At 40.0% G+C, this 18,528-nt stretch overlaps 1 protein-coding gene across 5 annotated transcripts in view; it reads right to left on the bottom strand.

Moving 5' to 3' along the window:
* esrrga (estrogen-related receptor gamma a) overlaps positions 1-18,528 on the bottom strand; it is a 73,694-nt gene that overhangs the window by 41,624 nt on the left and 13,542 nt on the right. For 3 of the 5 annotated variants that reach the window (XM_085267372.1, XM_085267340.1, XM_085267355.1), the window contains exons 3-4: positions 9,247-9,671; positions 3,395-3,523 (exon numbers count right to left, since the gene is read on the bottom strand). In XM_085267372.1, coding sequence (XP_085123498.1) covers positions 3,395-3,523; positions 9,247-9,671 — 554 coding nt within the window. The remainder of the gene's footprint in view (positions 1-3,394; positions 3,524-9,246; positions 9,672-18,528) is intronic. The other 2 variants (XM_085267348.1, XM_085267363.1) reach the window with 1 other exon arrangement.

Here is an 18,528-nt window from a genome sequence, read left to right as displayed (position 1 = left end):
TAATTTTTATACATTTTTTTTTACCTGCAATCACACCCTTGTTCTCTCACTACCACTCCCCTCTCTCTAGGCAGATTTAAGTCCCGCCTCATGACCTTTTGGTCTTCAGCTGACGCATCATTATGACCTCATTAAAAATGGACAGACAGCCATTGCCAGAGGGGTAGTTCTCATAATGTAACCAGGCCATTTAATTGCCTTGCTCCAGAAATTAGCTGCTACATATTGGTGGGTGGGTGCCCTGTATTTGTTCCTTCCTTCAGTTTATCCCCTGCTCGCTTACTCCTCGCCTCCTCTTGTCCTCACAGTGGTGGCTGAGAAAATCCAATATTTTACATGGACAAGTGGGAGTGCATTCACATGATCAGGTGTGTGTTTAAGAGAACATGTAAAGAAAGAACTCAACTCAGAGTTGGTTTACTGACCCTCTGGCCCCTATTCTCTCCTTCTTTCTCAGTCTCCGACAAACACACGCACTTCCTTGCTGCCTCACTTGCTCTTCATCTCACCCTCTCTGTCTCCCAGGGCGACAAAGCTAATTTGAGGCTGATCTTGCCCTTAGGGGTAAACTACAGTATCCACACACACAGAAAGACACACACTACTCCATGTTTTCCTGCCCACTCCACCCTTACCACTTTATCTTCACCTTTCTACCGTGAGCTAGCCCCTGACAACTATAGTTAGCCCTGATACTAACTGATCTAGCCACTTACCATTTATATCTATGCAATTTTGCAGTAACACTGCTTACAGCCAGAAGGGCAGTATGATACATGGTAGGCAATGCTCCTAAATTAGTGTTTTTTGTATATGAAATAGATCCATTGTCCGATTTATTAAGATGCTTACCTGGGTAGATTAATTATGTTAATTAATTTTGATGCTCTGAAATGCTGAGAAGACTTACTAGACCTAAATATGTGCATTATGCAGAAAACTCTTTAATGAACTCACATTTTTGGAAGGAAAACAAGAAATAACATAAAGGTTGAAATATTCACAAGGTTTCACAAAGTAAAAAACTTTTCTTTTATAGTTTAGCAATAGGAAATCACAACTTTTTTCCTGATATTGCATGGTTAATATTTTAAGTCTTTAAAGTCCTTTCAGTAAATTTTTCCAGACAAAGTATGGGTCATGATGCGTTTAATATCTTGACCAAATTCAAGGGGGAAAAAATGGAAAGTGGAAAATTTGAGAAAATCAGCAAGATTTACTAGTTCTTTAAAAATGACAATAATTTGTATATTTTAACAGAACACCTCCAGCAGAGTAAAACTAAGGTGAAGGAAAATGTTCAGTTCTTTTATATAGCTGTTGATCATTTCAAATTTCCCAAGGGTTCAAAAGGAATTAAAACATGGAAATAGGGGGAAATGGATGTATCAATTTTCCAAATGACCTTTATTCATATGTAGAGCGAGAAACCCCTGTATTAAATTCACACATTGCACAACAAATGGGGTGGCTGTGGTCTGTCATGTTGATGTATAGATATGTGGGCCGATGTGTGTGTGCATGATATATGTGTGTAGAGTACGGAGGCAGAGGCAACAAAAGGCAGCTATTTGTTTCCCTGCTTGGGACAGAAAAACACCGATACAATATCCCTCGGCTACATATAGCACATTCCTTTACAATAAAATAAGTGGTTATCTATGAGACTTAAGAGCACATCAGTGCATCTGGTTTTGTTTTCCCTAGATTCCAACTTTTACACAAACTATAGATGAAAAAAAATTACTTAAAACTGTTGTATTAATAGCAAAATGTTAATATAAATAAATTGCCTTGTGTGACTTTTTTTAGACGAGGGAAATGTGGTTTCTTTGTAAAGCAGGAGGATGCAGCCTCAGCTGTGTAAACTGCGAGACTGGTGAAACTGCCAATAATACATGCTATTACACGTGTGTGTGCATGTTTGTGGCCACATACACATACTCGAGACAAAACAGGAGATGAGACATAGGTTCTGCCTACGTCAGATCAACTGGGAGAACAAACGCTACGACAGCAGCTTGTTGGGAGTGTGTGTGTTTGTGTGTCTCCTTTTGTGAGTGTGTGTGAGTGGAAGAAAGAGAGCGGCAGAGTCGAGCGCTTCTACACTAAAAAGAAACTTCTGGATAATTCTGAAGCTCACAGTGAAAAGTTTCCTGAATTTCATATTTCCTTTGGGGTGTTTATACAATAATGACAAGGTTCTTGTCTTTCAAGATTTCATTATGTGTACAGCTATATTTTTATACTTTTTAAAATCTCCAGTACGTCAAGATGTAAATAAATTCAAAAAAATGTGTATAGAAAGCTCAATGTGCTGTCATGTTTTTGTTTTCTTTCTATAACAGTTTACCTGAACTGATTAAAAAGCAGCGGGTATGGTCCCGACAGGATGCACAAAAACATGAAGGACAATGGCTATAAGACATTTAAAAAAGCATCAGAAAGAGTACAGTAATAATGAGCGGGAGAATAGTAGGGCTAGATGAAGACAGAAATGGATGGAGGAAGGGCTGGCAGGCGTCGGCACAGGCATGCTCCCTGACCACTGTAGGGAAGGGGGCGTAGGCCAGGTCTCCCATCAATTACAACCTTGACCCTCCTCTCTTCTACTCTTTCTCTCTCACACGCTTTCTGCTTCATTCAACCATCCTCCCCCTGCCTCTCATCCTCCCTTGGTCCCTCTCCTCTGCTCCTATAAATCAATCTCTCTCCCCACTCCTCCCCATCTCCTCCCCTCGGTTTCTTGCACCTTCCCCCTTCCTCTATCCCTCTTTCTCTCTCCCAGTCTTTCTCTTTAACACTCGCCACTCCTCTCTCTCCTTTCATCGTTGGAAGTGCAGTGGGAGTAAAAAGGTCAGAGGTGGGCAGACAAGAGGGAGAGAAAGAGGCAAAAGGCAACATGGGAGTGTGAAAATGAGAGAGTGAGTGTATTTAATCAAAGTGGTGTGGGGGCAGATAATACTGCTTGTGTTTTTTTTACCTTTCAACACCACTGAACAACTGCTGAGCGTCGCCGTTAACCTGAAATTTGTATCTTTATTTGAGCAAACCAAAATTAAAAGCCATGTATACAGTGTTGTTAATTGGTCTGCGTGTGTACATGCCCTTATAAATTTCTGAGTGTAACTTGTGAATTTAGATGTTAAAACTAAACTCAACCGTGCATTCTCTCTCACACACACACACACACACACACACACACACACACACACACACACACACACACACACAAATTATCATGTAGAAGTTGCATGTAGCGTTGTTCAATACGTTCATACAAATGAGTAAGCTAATACAACGTTATGTGAAAGTTTGCTTAAGATGCAGAATACCTAATTGACGTTAAAATGCTACATGTAGCACATTTAGCCGAAAAATATAAAGAAGAGACCTTTTCCCTTACCCTCCCTCAGCATGCCAACAGTCAGACACTTCATGAAGCGGCAGGCCTGGCACGACTTGCGTCTCCTCTTGGTGATCTCGCACTCATTGGTGGCTGGACAGCTGTACTCAATGTTGCCTGCGGCACGTAGACATGTTGGAGAAAGATAGACAAAAAGGTTTCATTTCAGATAGACACATCAGCACAAACACAGAGCACACAGACACATGTATGCAATACAACAAACCATAAAATGATGACTATGGACAGAACCTCAGAGCAAAAATGCTCCCAGTTTTGGCATTCATGAAGGGTTGTGTGGACTTTGCATATTCTCTTCATGTCGATTTTCATTTATCCATAGGTTTGGATGGGAATGTAGGTGGTTGTCTGCCTCTCTGTTCTAGCCTTATGACTGGCAAACTATCCTGGTTGTACCCTGCATCTTGCCCTGTAGCACCTGGGATATTCTCCAGCATCCCTTTGACCCTTGCTGGATAACCAGTTAAGAAAATAGATGGATGGATGGATTGAGCTACCTCTGTCTTGACCTTTGACAGACCTGCAGTATTTTGACCAGAAAGTGTACTGATATATGTAGGCTGTGTCAGATTAAAGTGGCATATAAGCACTTGACAGGAAGAATATATCACCATGTTCTGCACAGACTTGAAGGAAGGCTTTCACGCTAGCATTACGGGTGTTAGCCACAAACTAATCTAATGTCATATGTGTGCAGTGTCATAGAGAGCACCAAGTGATTTCATTACTGAAAAATAAGGTTTAGAGTGGCTTGTAGATGGGCGAGGAGACAAATGTTTCCCAGTGTTTATTAAACTGCCCAAAATTTTGCCCATTTTTAAAATGTTTTTTCAATTAATTATTCAAAATGTTTGTTTTATTTTACTACAAAATTGGTTGCCAGGAACACCACCTGTATTGCTGTTTAAAAAACACAGAAGTGTATCTGTGTATGCACTAACAGAGGTGATATGTCTACGTTACATGAGACCATAAAGTCAACTAAGATTGCGTGACTTAGCAGCAGGACAGGCGGTGACACTTGGATGCAGTGTTGAAAGCAAGATTATTAACCGAAGTCTATTAACTTCACAACCGAGGCCAACCAAAACATCACTCTGAGTGAGTCTAATAGCACTTCTGTGGGTACTTTACTCTTTCTCATACGTACTGTATTATAGTAGTATATTGTCCTATCTTTTATTTCCTTATACCTTTTATATCTTTTTAATTTTACTAAAATATACTGTACATCTAAACGAGGCATTTTAACATCTTTTTTGGCTCCTGTGGCCATTTTCCTCTCATTTTTTTCCTTCCCACTTGTTAGTCTTCTTATTTGCAGCTCCATTTCTGCTCATTTCCTCCACTTAATTATTTACTTACTCCCAGTTCAGAACAAAACATAGTTATGGATTTGTTGGAACAGCTTGAATTGTTACAGATTGCCCAACCTGTTTCAATGTTCAGGTTTATTTATCAGTATTAAGACCTGCATTCGGATGTGAAAAGAAAAATATCCCTTTCTCTTTCACCAATGCCCACCTGATAACTACAGTATTCCAGCAAGCCAATACATCTCCCACTGAAACAGAGTAAACAGTGATTACTATTGACTGCTGCTGTGGAGAGGATGTTTTCTCATTACTGGCCTGATTAAGGGGCTAGTTAGCTTGGGAAAACGCTAAATGCACAAACACTTCTTAATGGGTAACAAGACACCCATTAATTGGCCTTGTTAGTTAAAGTAAAGGCTAAACATGCTAGATGCTGAGGGAACCCTTACAGTCTAATGGACACTATATGTGGGACTAGTTAGCTTATACACGAGCTTTACATGCTGATGATACATGAGGAGTAGAATAATTCAGCAATTAAGAAGGACACTAAGGCTAAATGTGCTAATGAAACAGAATCTGAATGCATTAATGGGCCTTGCCATTTCAAGAAAACTAGCAAGGGCTGCTAAATTGTTAACTGCAGCAAAGAGCCACTTATACAGCTGGCAGCATTAAGAATAAATATTTAAAACCCTCACTGTGATGAAAAATGTTAACAGCTACACATGCTGATTGCTACTGTGAAGGTAAGTGTTAACAGGCAATAACAAAAACCCATATAATTTATTGATTAAAGTGACAGCCAAGACAGAAACATCTGTGAGACTTCAGATTACAGTACCTGACTGCAACAACACCTAGAAAAAAAATCTGTGGACTTTAGTAATACACATATTTATGCAAAATGTAGTTTACATCAGTCTAATTCATACACATTCAAATGTGTCTGTTACATCTCATGTGATAAATAAACATGCACTGTATGCTGAATCCCTTTCCATGTTCAGATACATATATGCATCAGAGTAGGTGTATAGGGCAGGAATTACATTTGAAAGGTTTATAACAGAATCTCACTCCTCTCTGTGCAGGTATGCCTTTATTTCTCTCTTTATGTGTCTTACAGTGCACAGGAGTAAGCTTAGATCAGAGAGGGTCTTGGAGGCTCCTGTGTAAAAAAGGCAAGTTTGTATGTGTGTGTTTATGTGAATGACGGGGTATATACGAGGGCCTTAAATCCCCTGCAATCTCTTTTGAGATGTTGGTATGTCCACCCTGCTGCATGACAATTGATCACTATTGTACCGATCATGTAATGTGAATGTTACTGTGTGTTTTGGCTTGCCATCCCCTATGCTGTATCTCTTTTGCCTCTCCTAGCCTGATACCTATAACCCCCCTTTCTCATATACCTTTTGCCTTGGCACTTTGGCTTTTTATACAATAAGGAACAGAAAATATGGGTAGAAGGCAGAGTTGAAAAATGGATAAGGGTTCTCAGTCAAATTTGAATTCACCACAATGCAACTCCTGCACAAAGTATGGATTTTGCAATATTCATTTAAAAAAAGAAAACACAAATATGTATTTATGCCTCCTGAACTATTGAGAAATGTGTCTACTACTCAATAAACATCTTTAAGTCAATATGGGTATTACTTAATACTACCCTAACGATTTCTCTTTAGTCTCCCACCTGACATTTTTACTGCACATTTTGACTGCTCTTTGTGTGAACATCACTATCCCCTTCTTCATCTTGCTCTTTCGTGCTCTCCACCGCCTTTCTTTTTCCACTCTTGTTGGCTCTCTCTTTCCATTTCATTGCCCTATACCTCCCTTTTCCATACTTTGCCCTCCTCTTCACTCCCCTTTATCCCCCTCTCTCAATAAGGGAGTGATAGATGCAGGTTGTCAGGTGTCGCTGGACTGACGCCACAGAAACAGCAGCTGCCAGAGCCACTTCCTCCACGCTGCGACACACACATGCACAAACGTGCCAGCGCGCACATACCCCTAATTCCTTCCTACATCCATGTGCCCAGTCCACCCTCCCCTTTCCTCCTTTTCTCTCATTCCTTGTCTCAACTTATTGTTTATCTGTACCTCTTCTCTCCGCTCTTCTCCTTTCCTCTCCCACCCCATGCTCTCCTCCCTGTCCAGCTGGAGGTGTTTTTTTGGTGATTACCTGCGGTTTTATTGGCTAATGGGTTGAAACATACCAATATGTCTGCTGCTGCCCATCTGAGGCTGGCCCTGCTTTCCTGCCAGGACGCACACACTAACACACAACCATGCATAGGAATATGTGCACAGACGTGCACATAAACTTGCATTTGGATGAACAGAAGCCCACACGCAGAAGCAGAACATCCACAGTATCTGAGGATAAGTTGCTGTGTGTGGTAGCCAAAGATAATATCATAACCCAACTGGTCCACTGGATCCAAGAAAGTAGTGCTATAGCACAATAATAAGGTAAAATATTACATTACCATTACAATTTTAAAAGGTAAAATGATAATTAAAGTAGTTAGTTATTCAACCTTTAAGGTTTGAAAATGGTGTATTACAAATATATAAAAAACAAAAAAACAGTGAAATTAGAAGAGAAAGGGACATATCACTGCTTTCAAGCTATTTAATGTCACACTAAAATTAGGTTTTCCAGTCAAAACAGCATCATTATCTATATGTTATCTGGGATACTGTACTTAATCTGTAGCTGCGTTCTATCCTAACCTTTAACAAACCAATAAATGACATGAGACAGAGTTCATCAACTATTTGACACCACCGCAGTGACAGATGAATTAAGGGTTAAACCTATTCACATAAATATTCCATGGCTATATGCGTGTTGATGTCTTTGTTTGACTGAGCGACTGTGAGTTTAGGTGTGTGTATGCATGTCTCTGCCTTTGTCGTCACATGCGTGTGCTCTAATCTATTTGTCAGGGCTGCACCGTGTCCTGATCTCATCCTATAATAAACACATACAGGTCGTTTCCAGGTAGTGGTGACCATCTTGTGAATGTAGGACTTCCACCCCCTCACATCTTCCTGTCTCTCTCTGTCTCTGGGGCTTTACTGGGAAAGCTGCTTATCAGAGGCAAAAGAAAGCACCGACAGATAGGTGGATGGATGGAAAGGCAGATAGATGAATCCTGTCTGATATGACTGACTGACTGACTGACTCAATGGATCGATGATGGCTGGCTGACTAGTAGTGTGCTTATTGCAGTAGCAGACTGACTGACAAGTGGGCTGTCCTGCTGACAGATGGGGCCTGTTAGTTATTTTTAAAAAACTTGAGCAAATCATGAAGGATTATAACACTAACACAAAGGTTTTCAAAAGTTTACCGCCTTCTTTCTATCTATCTATCTATCTATCTATCTATCTATCTATCTATCTATCTATCTATCATCAAATTTCTACTGTGAAATTAAAAAACAAAACAAAACACAACACAAAGATCATCAATCAAGTTGTTAATCTTCCTGTACAGTATACTGTGCTTCATTCCTGGCACTCCTCTCATCATGTGGATTATTCTCTATCCTTTCTCTCTTCAACCCCTGAACTCTTGATCTTTAGACATGACTCGTGACCCGACTCTGATGCTACGTTATCGCACAGACAACAAGCTTATGGCTAAACCGCTTCCTGTGATGTATGAGCAGCTAGATCTGGGAATGCAAACACTGCTCCAAAATTATTCGTGAAGAAAAGGTCAAGGTTGAGGTTAAAAAGTGGGTGTAGATTTTGGGGGTTGGTTTATGTACCTAGATAGATGTATAAATGTGAACGTGTGTGATGGGGAGAATGGGTGAAGGGGAAAGAGGAAATAGGCTATGTGGGTGTCCTGGTGGCTCACTTAGCAGAGGAGGAGGGAGACGTACCTTATAAAAAATCTGGGTTTACATCTGGCCTGAGGCTTTCATCATATGTCCTGAATTTAGTTCAGGTGTGTGTGCATGTCTGAGTGTGTGTGTAATTTGATTAGTCTGTTCCTTTTATTAAAAATAGTATAAATATTCACTTTACTTTTATCAAGGTTTTAGGTACTTTTAGGTGAAAGCTTTTTTAAGGATACCATTTAGGTCAATATAGAGAGCATCATGCTTACCTCAAACATATGACCTTGCTGTCTCTGCAGCCAACCTACTAACGTCTTTACATTTTTAAAAAGTTTCTTTATCTTTGATTAATATATATTATTTATATTATTTACTGCTGTCTTTAAGACACTGTCAAATGGATTTACAAAAACAAACAAACAAGCAGCTATTCTAGTCTAATCTTAAACAATACACAACCACAGATTTTGATGAAAAAACTGGTGGAAGAACTGAACCACTAATAAAAATATTAAAACAAAACCAAGCGAGATAAACTAAATAGTGGAGCTTAAACAGCAAGAGGCAAGATGTAGAGTGAAATGTAGACAAGCGAAACAAAGACAAATGTAGATACAAAGTTAAAATAGAAGCCAACCTTGGATGGTGCGTTTGAAGAAGGCCTTGCAGGCCTCGCAGGATGCCACTCCATAGTGGTAACCTGACGCAATGTCCCCGCACACGAGACACAGCCTCTTGGGCATGGAATTCAACATGTACTCGCACTTAATTTGTGAATCTTCCCCAATGGTTGATGAACAGTCCTCATAACGCTTTGATCCAGGGCCGCCAGCAGGTCCTAGGGTCCCTGCGTTGGAGCCATAAAGGCTTGGGGAGTCTAAGCCATTGGGGTGACCGTTCATCGTGGACGAATATGAGCCTGAGGCGTCGCTGGAGCCACCAGGGGAGTGATGGTTTAGACTATCAGTCAGGGAGGCAGGACTAGACGGCTCAGTCTTTATATAAGAGGACGGACAACTGGACTCAAGGTGGCGCTCCTTACTGGACATTCTGCAGAGAAGCCTGAGAGAGTGAGACAGAACAAGAGGGGAAAAAACATTACAGGAAAATGTTAATATGAAGAAAGATAATCATGAGTGTGGAAAGTTAGGGGCACTGCATAGGGGAAGGGAGAAATGTAAAGTCATATTCAGCAATATTTAATGACACAAATATATTGTGGTTCATTGGGGAAAACCACATTCATGAGAGTAGCGGAGCGGCATCTAGAGTACCACAAACACATCCCCATCCACGGGGCCAAGATCATCCGTCACCCTCCAGTCAATAGCAGCGTGTTCTACATGAAGGTAATCAGTAAGCAGCTCCTCTGCTGCTCAGTCATCCCAAAGACAGCACATACACAAAGAGACATACATTGTCATATTCAAGCACAGCTTACAGTCTAAAAAGTTACTAAAAGCTGCGCGATGCAAAACAATAAATGTATGCATATTTTGTATGTATTAAATAAAACTCACTAATCAGAGCCAGACTATCACTGTAGTACTATTCTTACATTCTCCTTCCCTTCGTATCTCCCTCCTTCCTCTCCTGCTTTTCCTTCTTCCACTCCCTAAGGAGGCTGGTGTCTTGTTAATGGCAGTTGTAATTAACGGCTATCTTCTCTCTGTCCATATCTCTCCATCCTTCCCTTTGTCTACCTTACTATCTATCTGCCTCTCTCCCTATCACTTTCTATTCACTCCCATCTCTGACTGTCTCTCTTTCTCTTCCTCTACGCATTACTACTCTCTGTCTCTCTAACCCTGCCCTCCCTCCTTTCTCTCTCCCCTTTCATTGTTAAAGGCAGAAAGCACAAAAGGGGTTTTTAATTAAGGCAGGATGCTGCTAAACGAGGGGCTTCTAAAGTCCAGTCGGCCTGTAAAAGATCCCCGTTCTACAGGGACCCATAAAACACAGACAGTGCCTGGTTGGAGAATGGGGAGCTGTTCAGGTGGGGGAATGAAGAATGGATATAGACAGGAAAACAGAAAGGCAGACAGGCAGACAGCTAATGCAAAAGACAGACAGAATGGGGAAAAAAGAGTAGTTGCAGGACTGCAGTGACTGATGATTGTCTACTGACAAACAACACCTTTTCTTTTAATTTGCATCTCAGCTTTAACATGACTGATATGCAGAAAGAAGGCCTGCAAAAAACCTGCAAACGCATTGTAATGTAGGAAACACTCTTTTCCCCTGAAATTTTCCCGTTCAAATGTGAATTGACATTTATGATATAGAATGCTTTGGCCTTTTCACCTTTTTCATCATATATTAAACCCTTGCTGGAGGTTCTTTTAATTCAGTGACTCCATTTATCGTGGGTTTGCGGTATTCACCAGTGTCTATAAATCCATTTATCGGATGCTAAGTTGGGCCTTCAGTTTGGAAAGAGGCTGACATTGTGAGAAAGGTTTGGACACAAATCAAGGAAGAGAAAATTAGGGATAGAAAGAGAGTCTATGGAGACATATAGAAGGAAAGGCAGAAGCACAGACAGTATCAGGTGGTACAGAAAAAAGTGTAAATCGAAAGGAAAGAGATCGCAAGAGGATGTCTATGTTCTGTGTCTATGGGATGAAAAACAGTGGTGACAGAAAAAGAGAGTAGAACCATTTAAGTAGATGATGTGATGGTGATGATTTAATCTCTCCTTTCTCACTCTTTATGCTCTTTTGTGGCCCCTCCTTTTGACCGTCAATCCCTCTGAGTACCATTAAGCGAAAGAGTTTAAGTGCCAAAAGATCTCAGGCGCTTTTTTCCTTCTCTCTCAAATTCTCATCTATCTATCTTTCCGTTCTCCATTCCAGTTTCTTCTCCCCCTTTTCCCTCTATCTCGTCGTTTTTTCCCTCAGTGCTCTCTCGCGCTCTCTAACTGTGCTTATAAATGAAAAATAATGGCAGTCGAAGGGGGAGGAATAAAAAAGAATAAAAAAAGAAGACACGCATGCAGAGGAGAGGAGAAGAGGAAAGAAGATTAAGAAATCACAGCCAGTGCGCTGTGCCGAGCGAGAGGTTGAATGCATTTATGTATGTATGTTATCAGTATAATTATGGTGCTATGTAGCGATGGCTCAGTGCTGAAAGAGCAGTCTTATTGTGCTTGTCTGCTCTTCAGATGAGTGTGAAGAGAGAGAAGGGGTTGGGTCTCTTTTTAATCAATTCTTTAGGTTTTTAGGTGTTTAAAGAAATGTAAATAAAATGGAAACAGCTCGAATGTGTTTGCCGTTCTTTGCCTTTATTCAGACAAGGCTTAAAGATGTAAGCAGTGTTTTATGAGATGATAACAGTAAAACACAAGGAAGCAAAGTAATCACATTTTGGTATTAACGGTTCTGCTCAGTTCCGTTAAAGAATACGGTTTTAACGTCATTCTCTTTTTGCCATCTTTAAGATTTTGATGCTCGTGATATTGAAACCTACACAGTTACAAATATAGTCAAGTAATTAGCACATAAGCTGATTGCTCTATATTGAACAGCACTATGTATCATGTACGGCAAAAAAGAAGCGGTATATCTTATAGCATAAAATAATCACTTTGCACTAACAAACTTACTGCATTTAATGTATTTTTTGTATATTTTGTATAATTTTAGGGAAATGGCTATGGTACCAATGTTTTTTTAATGCAACAGTAAACAAACAAACAAACAAAAAAGATTAGCAAATGAGGTTGAGCGGATTTATTTAGGTTTATATTTTAGCAGTAATGCAAATTATAAAACTGGCCATTTTTAAAGCGGCCAAAGTCGCTGCTTAGTTCTTGCAGACACTGAATATTCTATTTAGGTGTCTCTTATTGAGGGAGACCACACCAGCACACACACGCACACACACACACACACACACACACACACACACACACACACACACACACACACAAATGACCGCCTTTGCTTGTATCCATTTCCAAGTTGATCCCTGTCATTTTCTCTCTCTTTTCAGGCCTATTTCTTTTTTTCATTTCTCACTTGAAGGAAGGCACAGTTACTCATAAAAGATGAATATGTGGAGGCATGGGGAGGAAAGGAAGAAAGGAAGAAAGAAGAAAGAAATGCTTTTTTGTGTGTTTTGAAAGAAGGTGGGCCACTTTAGTATGACAAGCTGTCATTACAGTGGTAGGGTGATGCAGTGGCCTGACAACTGGCGGGGACAAACATACAATCATCGTATTAGAGAAACTACTCTCTGCCTCGCTCTGTGCTGTTTGCTGTGCGCTCCTTTAGTCTGTGTTTCTGTGTGCACTTGCACTGCTTTATTATATACAATCTTTGAACAACTACCTCGCTAGATGGCAGCCATAAACACAAACTGATCCTCAAACAACTCTAAATTGTTTTCACCCACCCCTACTGGGCTGAGGATCATAATAGCAGAAGAGAAGAGAAGAGAAGAGAAGAGAACTAACATCGGCTTGTCACTACCAAATCAGATAACTCTCAGTTTGTTGATAACTTCTCTGATTGTCTGGTTGCTTATTTTGCTTGCCCTGGGCTCTTCTGTCAATGTTTCTAAAGGGCCGGATCTCCGAAATAGCATTACTTAGTAAAAGTATTACCATAACAAGTGTCATGGGAATTTAAAATGACAAAGCTGCATTTAATTATACGTTGCCAAACTTTGGCTTCGGATGGTGTAAAGATGTGATGGCTTTCACTGCCTTACTGCTTACAAAACATATCTCCAAAAAATAAAAAGCAAAAAAACCCCAGCTAAAAATAAGAAGAGCAGAAGAAGCGGAGAGAGAAACAGAGAAGAAGAAGTGGGAGCAACAGAGACAGAGCAGGAAGAAGTGCTGACAATGTAGCTACCTCGGCTTGGCTAATACCTTTCCATCACACCAAGCATTGTGCTCTCAATGCTGATAAGAACACACAGTCCAATAAGCAAAAAGGGGAAAAAAAAAACAGTGAGAGAAAACCTTACACAATTCTATCTAGATGATACCAGCAATGCTTTGGGAGGGAGAGGAAGTGAAGGAAGAGTGGAAGACATAAAAGAAAATACATTGAATTAAAGAATGGAGTAAGGAGGGGAACAGGAGCAAAAAGCATTTACATTTACATTGTCATAGTCAAATGAATAGAATGATTTCATCAATATATTGAATTGCTTTTTCAACACTTATACTGTTCAGTTTGTTTTTCTTTCTCTCTCTCTATTTTAAACAGTCTCCTATCTTTGGAGGGTTGTTGAACTCCATGTCAGTTAGTTTGATACAGTAGTGAATATGTTTTCGCAAAAATAGGAACACAACAATTGCACACAGCAATTTCAAAGACGTAGGTGACCACTCTTATGCAATTACAAGCAATGACACGTCCACTTTTTGCTTTGTGGTGGCTGAAATCATGTATCGGTCACGTACATACAGCAAAATCCTGTGAGTCTAACGTTGAACCTGTGTTTTATGTTGTGCATTCTGCAAGATAACTGCATAGTTTAAAAGCAGCGAAATAGAGCTCAGAAAAAAAAAAAGCTATGCGTTGTTTCAGTGTGGGTTTATGTGTGTGGAATCACAGTGTGTGGGTGATTATAGTTGTTTTCAGTGACAAAAATGAATAAAAGACAAAATAAAAACTCCAACAGCGACAGTCAATCTAAACCACTCTCCCTCCTACTGGGCTCTTTCCCCTCTCCTTTTTGCTCCTTTTAGGTCTCAATCTCTCTCTGTCGTCGTTTCTACTTCTCACACACAAACACCCCCTATCATTTCTTGTCCGTCTCTCTATCCTGTCACACAAGATGCACACACACACACACACACACACACACACACACACACACACACACACACACACACACACACACACACACACACCAGGGAGCAGATCAATTGTTACAGTGTTAGTCAGGGCAGGAAACCTGTAATTCAGTTCATTGGCTGCAGAATAAATCCCTGATTACATACAATCAATTTGACAATGGCTAAAACACATTCTGCCCGATGGGCTGTTGGGCTGTAAAGACTGGCAGAGGAAAGGAAGTGTAAGTGTGTGTCTATATTCCTGTGTCTGTGATTGTGTGCGTGAGAGTTTAGACACTATGAATTCTAGTATGAATCTAAATGCGACGGATGCAAATACATGGTTCACACGCAGTGTTACAAAAAAGCGAGAAAGACTTAGAGAGATATTCTACTGGGTCTAAAGCTGTAGTCTAGAGAATAACACACGCATCCCTATGTGATTGGAGAAGCGTTGGGAAGCAAAACACGCCGGGTGTTCTCAGCCTCTCTCCATTGATTAAGAATTATGTACTTTTCAAACTGCAAACTTTTCAGGAGCATCATGTTGAGTCTGCTCATATAAATACCAGTTTTCAATCATCAATGTGCAGACTTTCAGTTCACCATCCGCTCTCCTCGTGCTTTTTGTTTCTCGTCTATTCACTTCTTTAATGACAAAATTTCAAGGGATTTATACAGAGTCGTGTGTACTCTGCATAAAATACAGTCTATTATTATATATAAAGATGAAAAAAAGATGTAAAGAAGGGGAGCATGTTCAGGGCAACAATGGAAGTCAGTGCACCACTAACTCGTGTTTGTGTGTGTGTGTGTGTGTGTGTGTGTGTGTGTGTGTGTGTGTGTGTGTGTGTGTGTCAGATGGGAATCTTGATGATTTAGGTCATTTTCTTGTGGAGCATTGGCTGATAAGTATGTTGCTGCCAGGCATTATCTCTGTCACCATGTCTCCCGTGTCTCTCTCTCACTCCTTCTCCCTCTCTCTCCTCACCTTTCTGTTTGCCCCTCTCTCGCTCCCTTTCCATCTCCTTTATCTTTTGTATGTCATTGTATTTGTAAGGATGGTTGTCTACTGTAAAAAAGGTTCTTCAAATTTCTAAAACGGCTCAACTTCATACAGTGCACAGTGGGCCACTGATTAACCATATCAAAAATATTTATTTAATACATAAATCACTGAAAATTTGATGTTTATTTAAGTTCTGTTGTTGTATTTTATTATTTTTTTATTTCATATTATGCGCTGTGAAATCTGAAGAGTAGAAAGTACTGTACACATCCTCTTCCTGGGTAAAGTCTATAGGAGATATTGCATATCTCTCATATATGCGCATAGTTATTTTATTAGTTGAACAATATATAAAATGAATTCAATGCATAAACGTACACATTCACACTGCTTGTTCAATCGATATTGAGAATGTTTTACTCAGGAGTGTCAGTTTTATGAAATGTAGGCTGGCTCCTTTATAAAAGAAAGGTCATTGATCAAGGTTAGCATTCTTCTCTCTTTCTATGTGCATGTGTGGATTAGCAGTGTTATCATTTAGCATTAGGTGCGCAGCAGCCCTTCCAAGCACTTACTGACACTTGCTGTTGTCACCAACACACATGCACTGTAGCACGCGCCCAAACACACATGCGCACACTTAACTATCAGTGTACAGTGAGATGTACAGCTCTCCTGCTTTCTCTCTCTCATACAGAGACAGGCAGAGATCTGGGCAAGGCGCCACATCAAATCAAATTGAGGAAAAGTATAATAAAAAGTGTTTAAAAACAAAATATGCCCCATCGGATTAAAAGCACATTATATTAAGCAGATGGTGAAAGAGGATTTTCACTCTAGTAAATATGACAGGGCTTTCAAATGTGACACAGGAACGAGCCAGTGAGACAGGAAGGGGAGGAAGGGAGATAGAGGCAAGGAGGGGATGGGAAAAGAGCACAGTGCTGCAAAAGTAGGGAGAGAGAATGTGTGTGTGAAGTAAAATGGTCCTCGATCTGAGACGGAATAAGGGAAAAAAAGTGTAATAAAAGGGAAAACGGAATGTGGAAGAGGAGAGGAGAGGAGACACAAGTGAGTAGAGCGTCAAAGCTGCATTCTTTAAGCAGATCAGATTTGGGGAAATTGGGCTGTCACTACAGGATTGTGATGATTTACACCTATCCATCATAGGGTGTGAGAGAGAAGCAGAGCCAGAATATGTACAATAATCCACAGCAGCTGTGAAAATAGAGAAAATCAATCCTAAGCAGGCACCATCCAACGTGTGCGTTTCAATGTTTACTTCAATATTCCACAAATAATACATCTAGACAGATTATATTTAACCTTACACATGGAATACTACTTTATATCTAAATGCAATGACTGTTAAGGATTCTCCCAGTTCATTACTTTTACTTCTGTATATTATCACTTTACTTCATTTATACTGCAAAAAAGAGAGAAAGTGATAGACTTGAAATACCCGACTCCAAATTCACTAAATAAAAATGTGAAACAAGATTCTTTTCACTGTAAATGCCCATTTTGACCTGCCACAAGCTGCTGTTGACACTCGTCTTCAGAGTCTCCTGGCCTGTTCTTCCCTCTCTCCCACCCATGCCCTCTATCCTCCCCCTCTTCCTCCCCTCACTGCTGGCTGATGCACCTTACAGTCTCGCTCCTGGACCATCTGTTAGGGAATCTAATTCACATCCAGTCATAATCAGGTTTGCTGCAGTGCCCACTGTCTTTCGCCATCTCTGTCTCTCTGTCTGTCTCTGACTGCTTCTTTCTGTCCACTTCACACTGCGCCTTTGTCCATTTTCCTTTAATCTGGAACCTTCATGAATGTCTTTCCCTTAAATGTCATGTATTTGAATATACTTTACATTCAGTATAATAGGTATACAAAGCTCAAAACTGGCATAAATCTCGCGAACTGCAACAAAAAAGGGACATTTTCTGATCTTGTCACTAAGAACCTTTTTCTTTAAAATGTGGCTGTATTGTTTTTAAATGACTACCCAGTAATGCTTTTTGCTGCAGCATTCTGCAGGATTCTTACTTTTGAAACTTCTTGCAAATTACTAAGATTTAAATACTGAATCAGCATATCATTGGTAAATATAAAGAACGACATGCTCCACTTAAACAAGATTTTAAATGTGTATATCTATGTGTGTGTACATGTGCATGTTTGTCCTTGATTGAGAATAGGGCGAGTCGAGGTGAAGAGGGTGGAAGTTAATGAGAGGTGAGTGTCTGAAACCCCCTCTCTCTTTTCCCCTCTCTCGCTCTGTCTCTCTCTCTGCTCCTGCAGTAATCCTCTTCTATAAATCTGCAATCCAATCAGCGTTGTCCACACTTACACACACACGCACTCACGCACACACACACACACACACACACACACACAGCTTTTGGGAAGCCCATCTGTGTGTTAAGGCAATCTGCTTTATCATTATGATTACATTGGGCTCAGTTTACAGCACAGTGTGTGTGTGTATTCAAGCGCACTCTAGCTGCCTGACATTAATCACATTCCCATGGTTTGATGGCCTAAATAAAAAGAGGAATAATATTGTTGCTGTCCAATGAAAACTGCAGATCTCCAAAAGCATTTAAGAAATTTCTTTAGAATTCAAAAAAGTTTTAATGCAAGAAAAGGCCCCAGAAAACTTCAAATTAAATTAAATTTATTTCTTTGCTTTTTTTGTAGAGATCTGTGATATGAAAAAAAAGTTATTCTAAGAGATAAAATAAAAACACTGCTATAATTCTAAATTCATTTAAATTCATTTCTAAATATTGTCCCTTCCGAACCTGGATTTCTTTCATTTTCGGTGTGTCTGTGCTGTTCAAGTGTGTGTCTGTGCAAGTGTGTGTGAGAGAGAGTGCATATAAATTACGGCCAAATCCCATCAACACAGTTGGAGGTCAGATATCCTAAGGAAGTGTTCCTGTGATCTTATAGTGCATATGTGTGTAAGAAAATGTGTTCCTTTTACTGTGTAAGTGAAAACTTGTGTGTGTGTGTGTGTGTGTGTGTGTGTGTGTGTGTGTGTGTGTGTAGGGGTAAAGGTTCAACTGAAGTAAGGTGACTTTTACCTTAATATTTAGTGTTAGTACTTTAA

This window comes from Mchenga conophoros, linkage group LG1, assembly GCF_057382185.1.
Source record: "Mchenga conophoros isolate Kocher_MC1m ecotype Shallow Benthic linkage group LG1, M_conophoros_male_GT1.1, whole genome shotgun sequence".
Lineage (NCBI taxonomy): Eukaryota > Metazoa > Chordata > Actinopteri > Cichliformes > Cichlidae > Mchenga > Mchenga conophoros.
The sequence above is the reverse complement of the archived record's forward strand: the minus strand, read 5'-3'. Positions and strand labels throughout refer to the sequence as shown.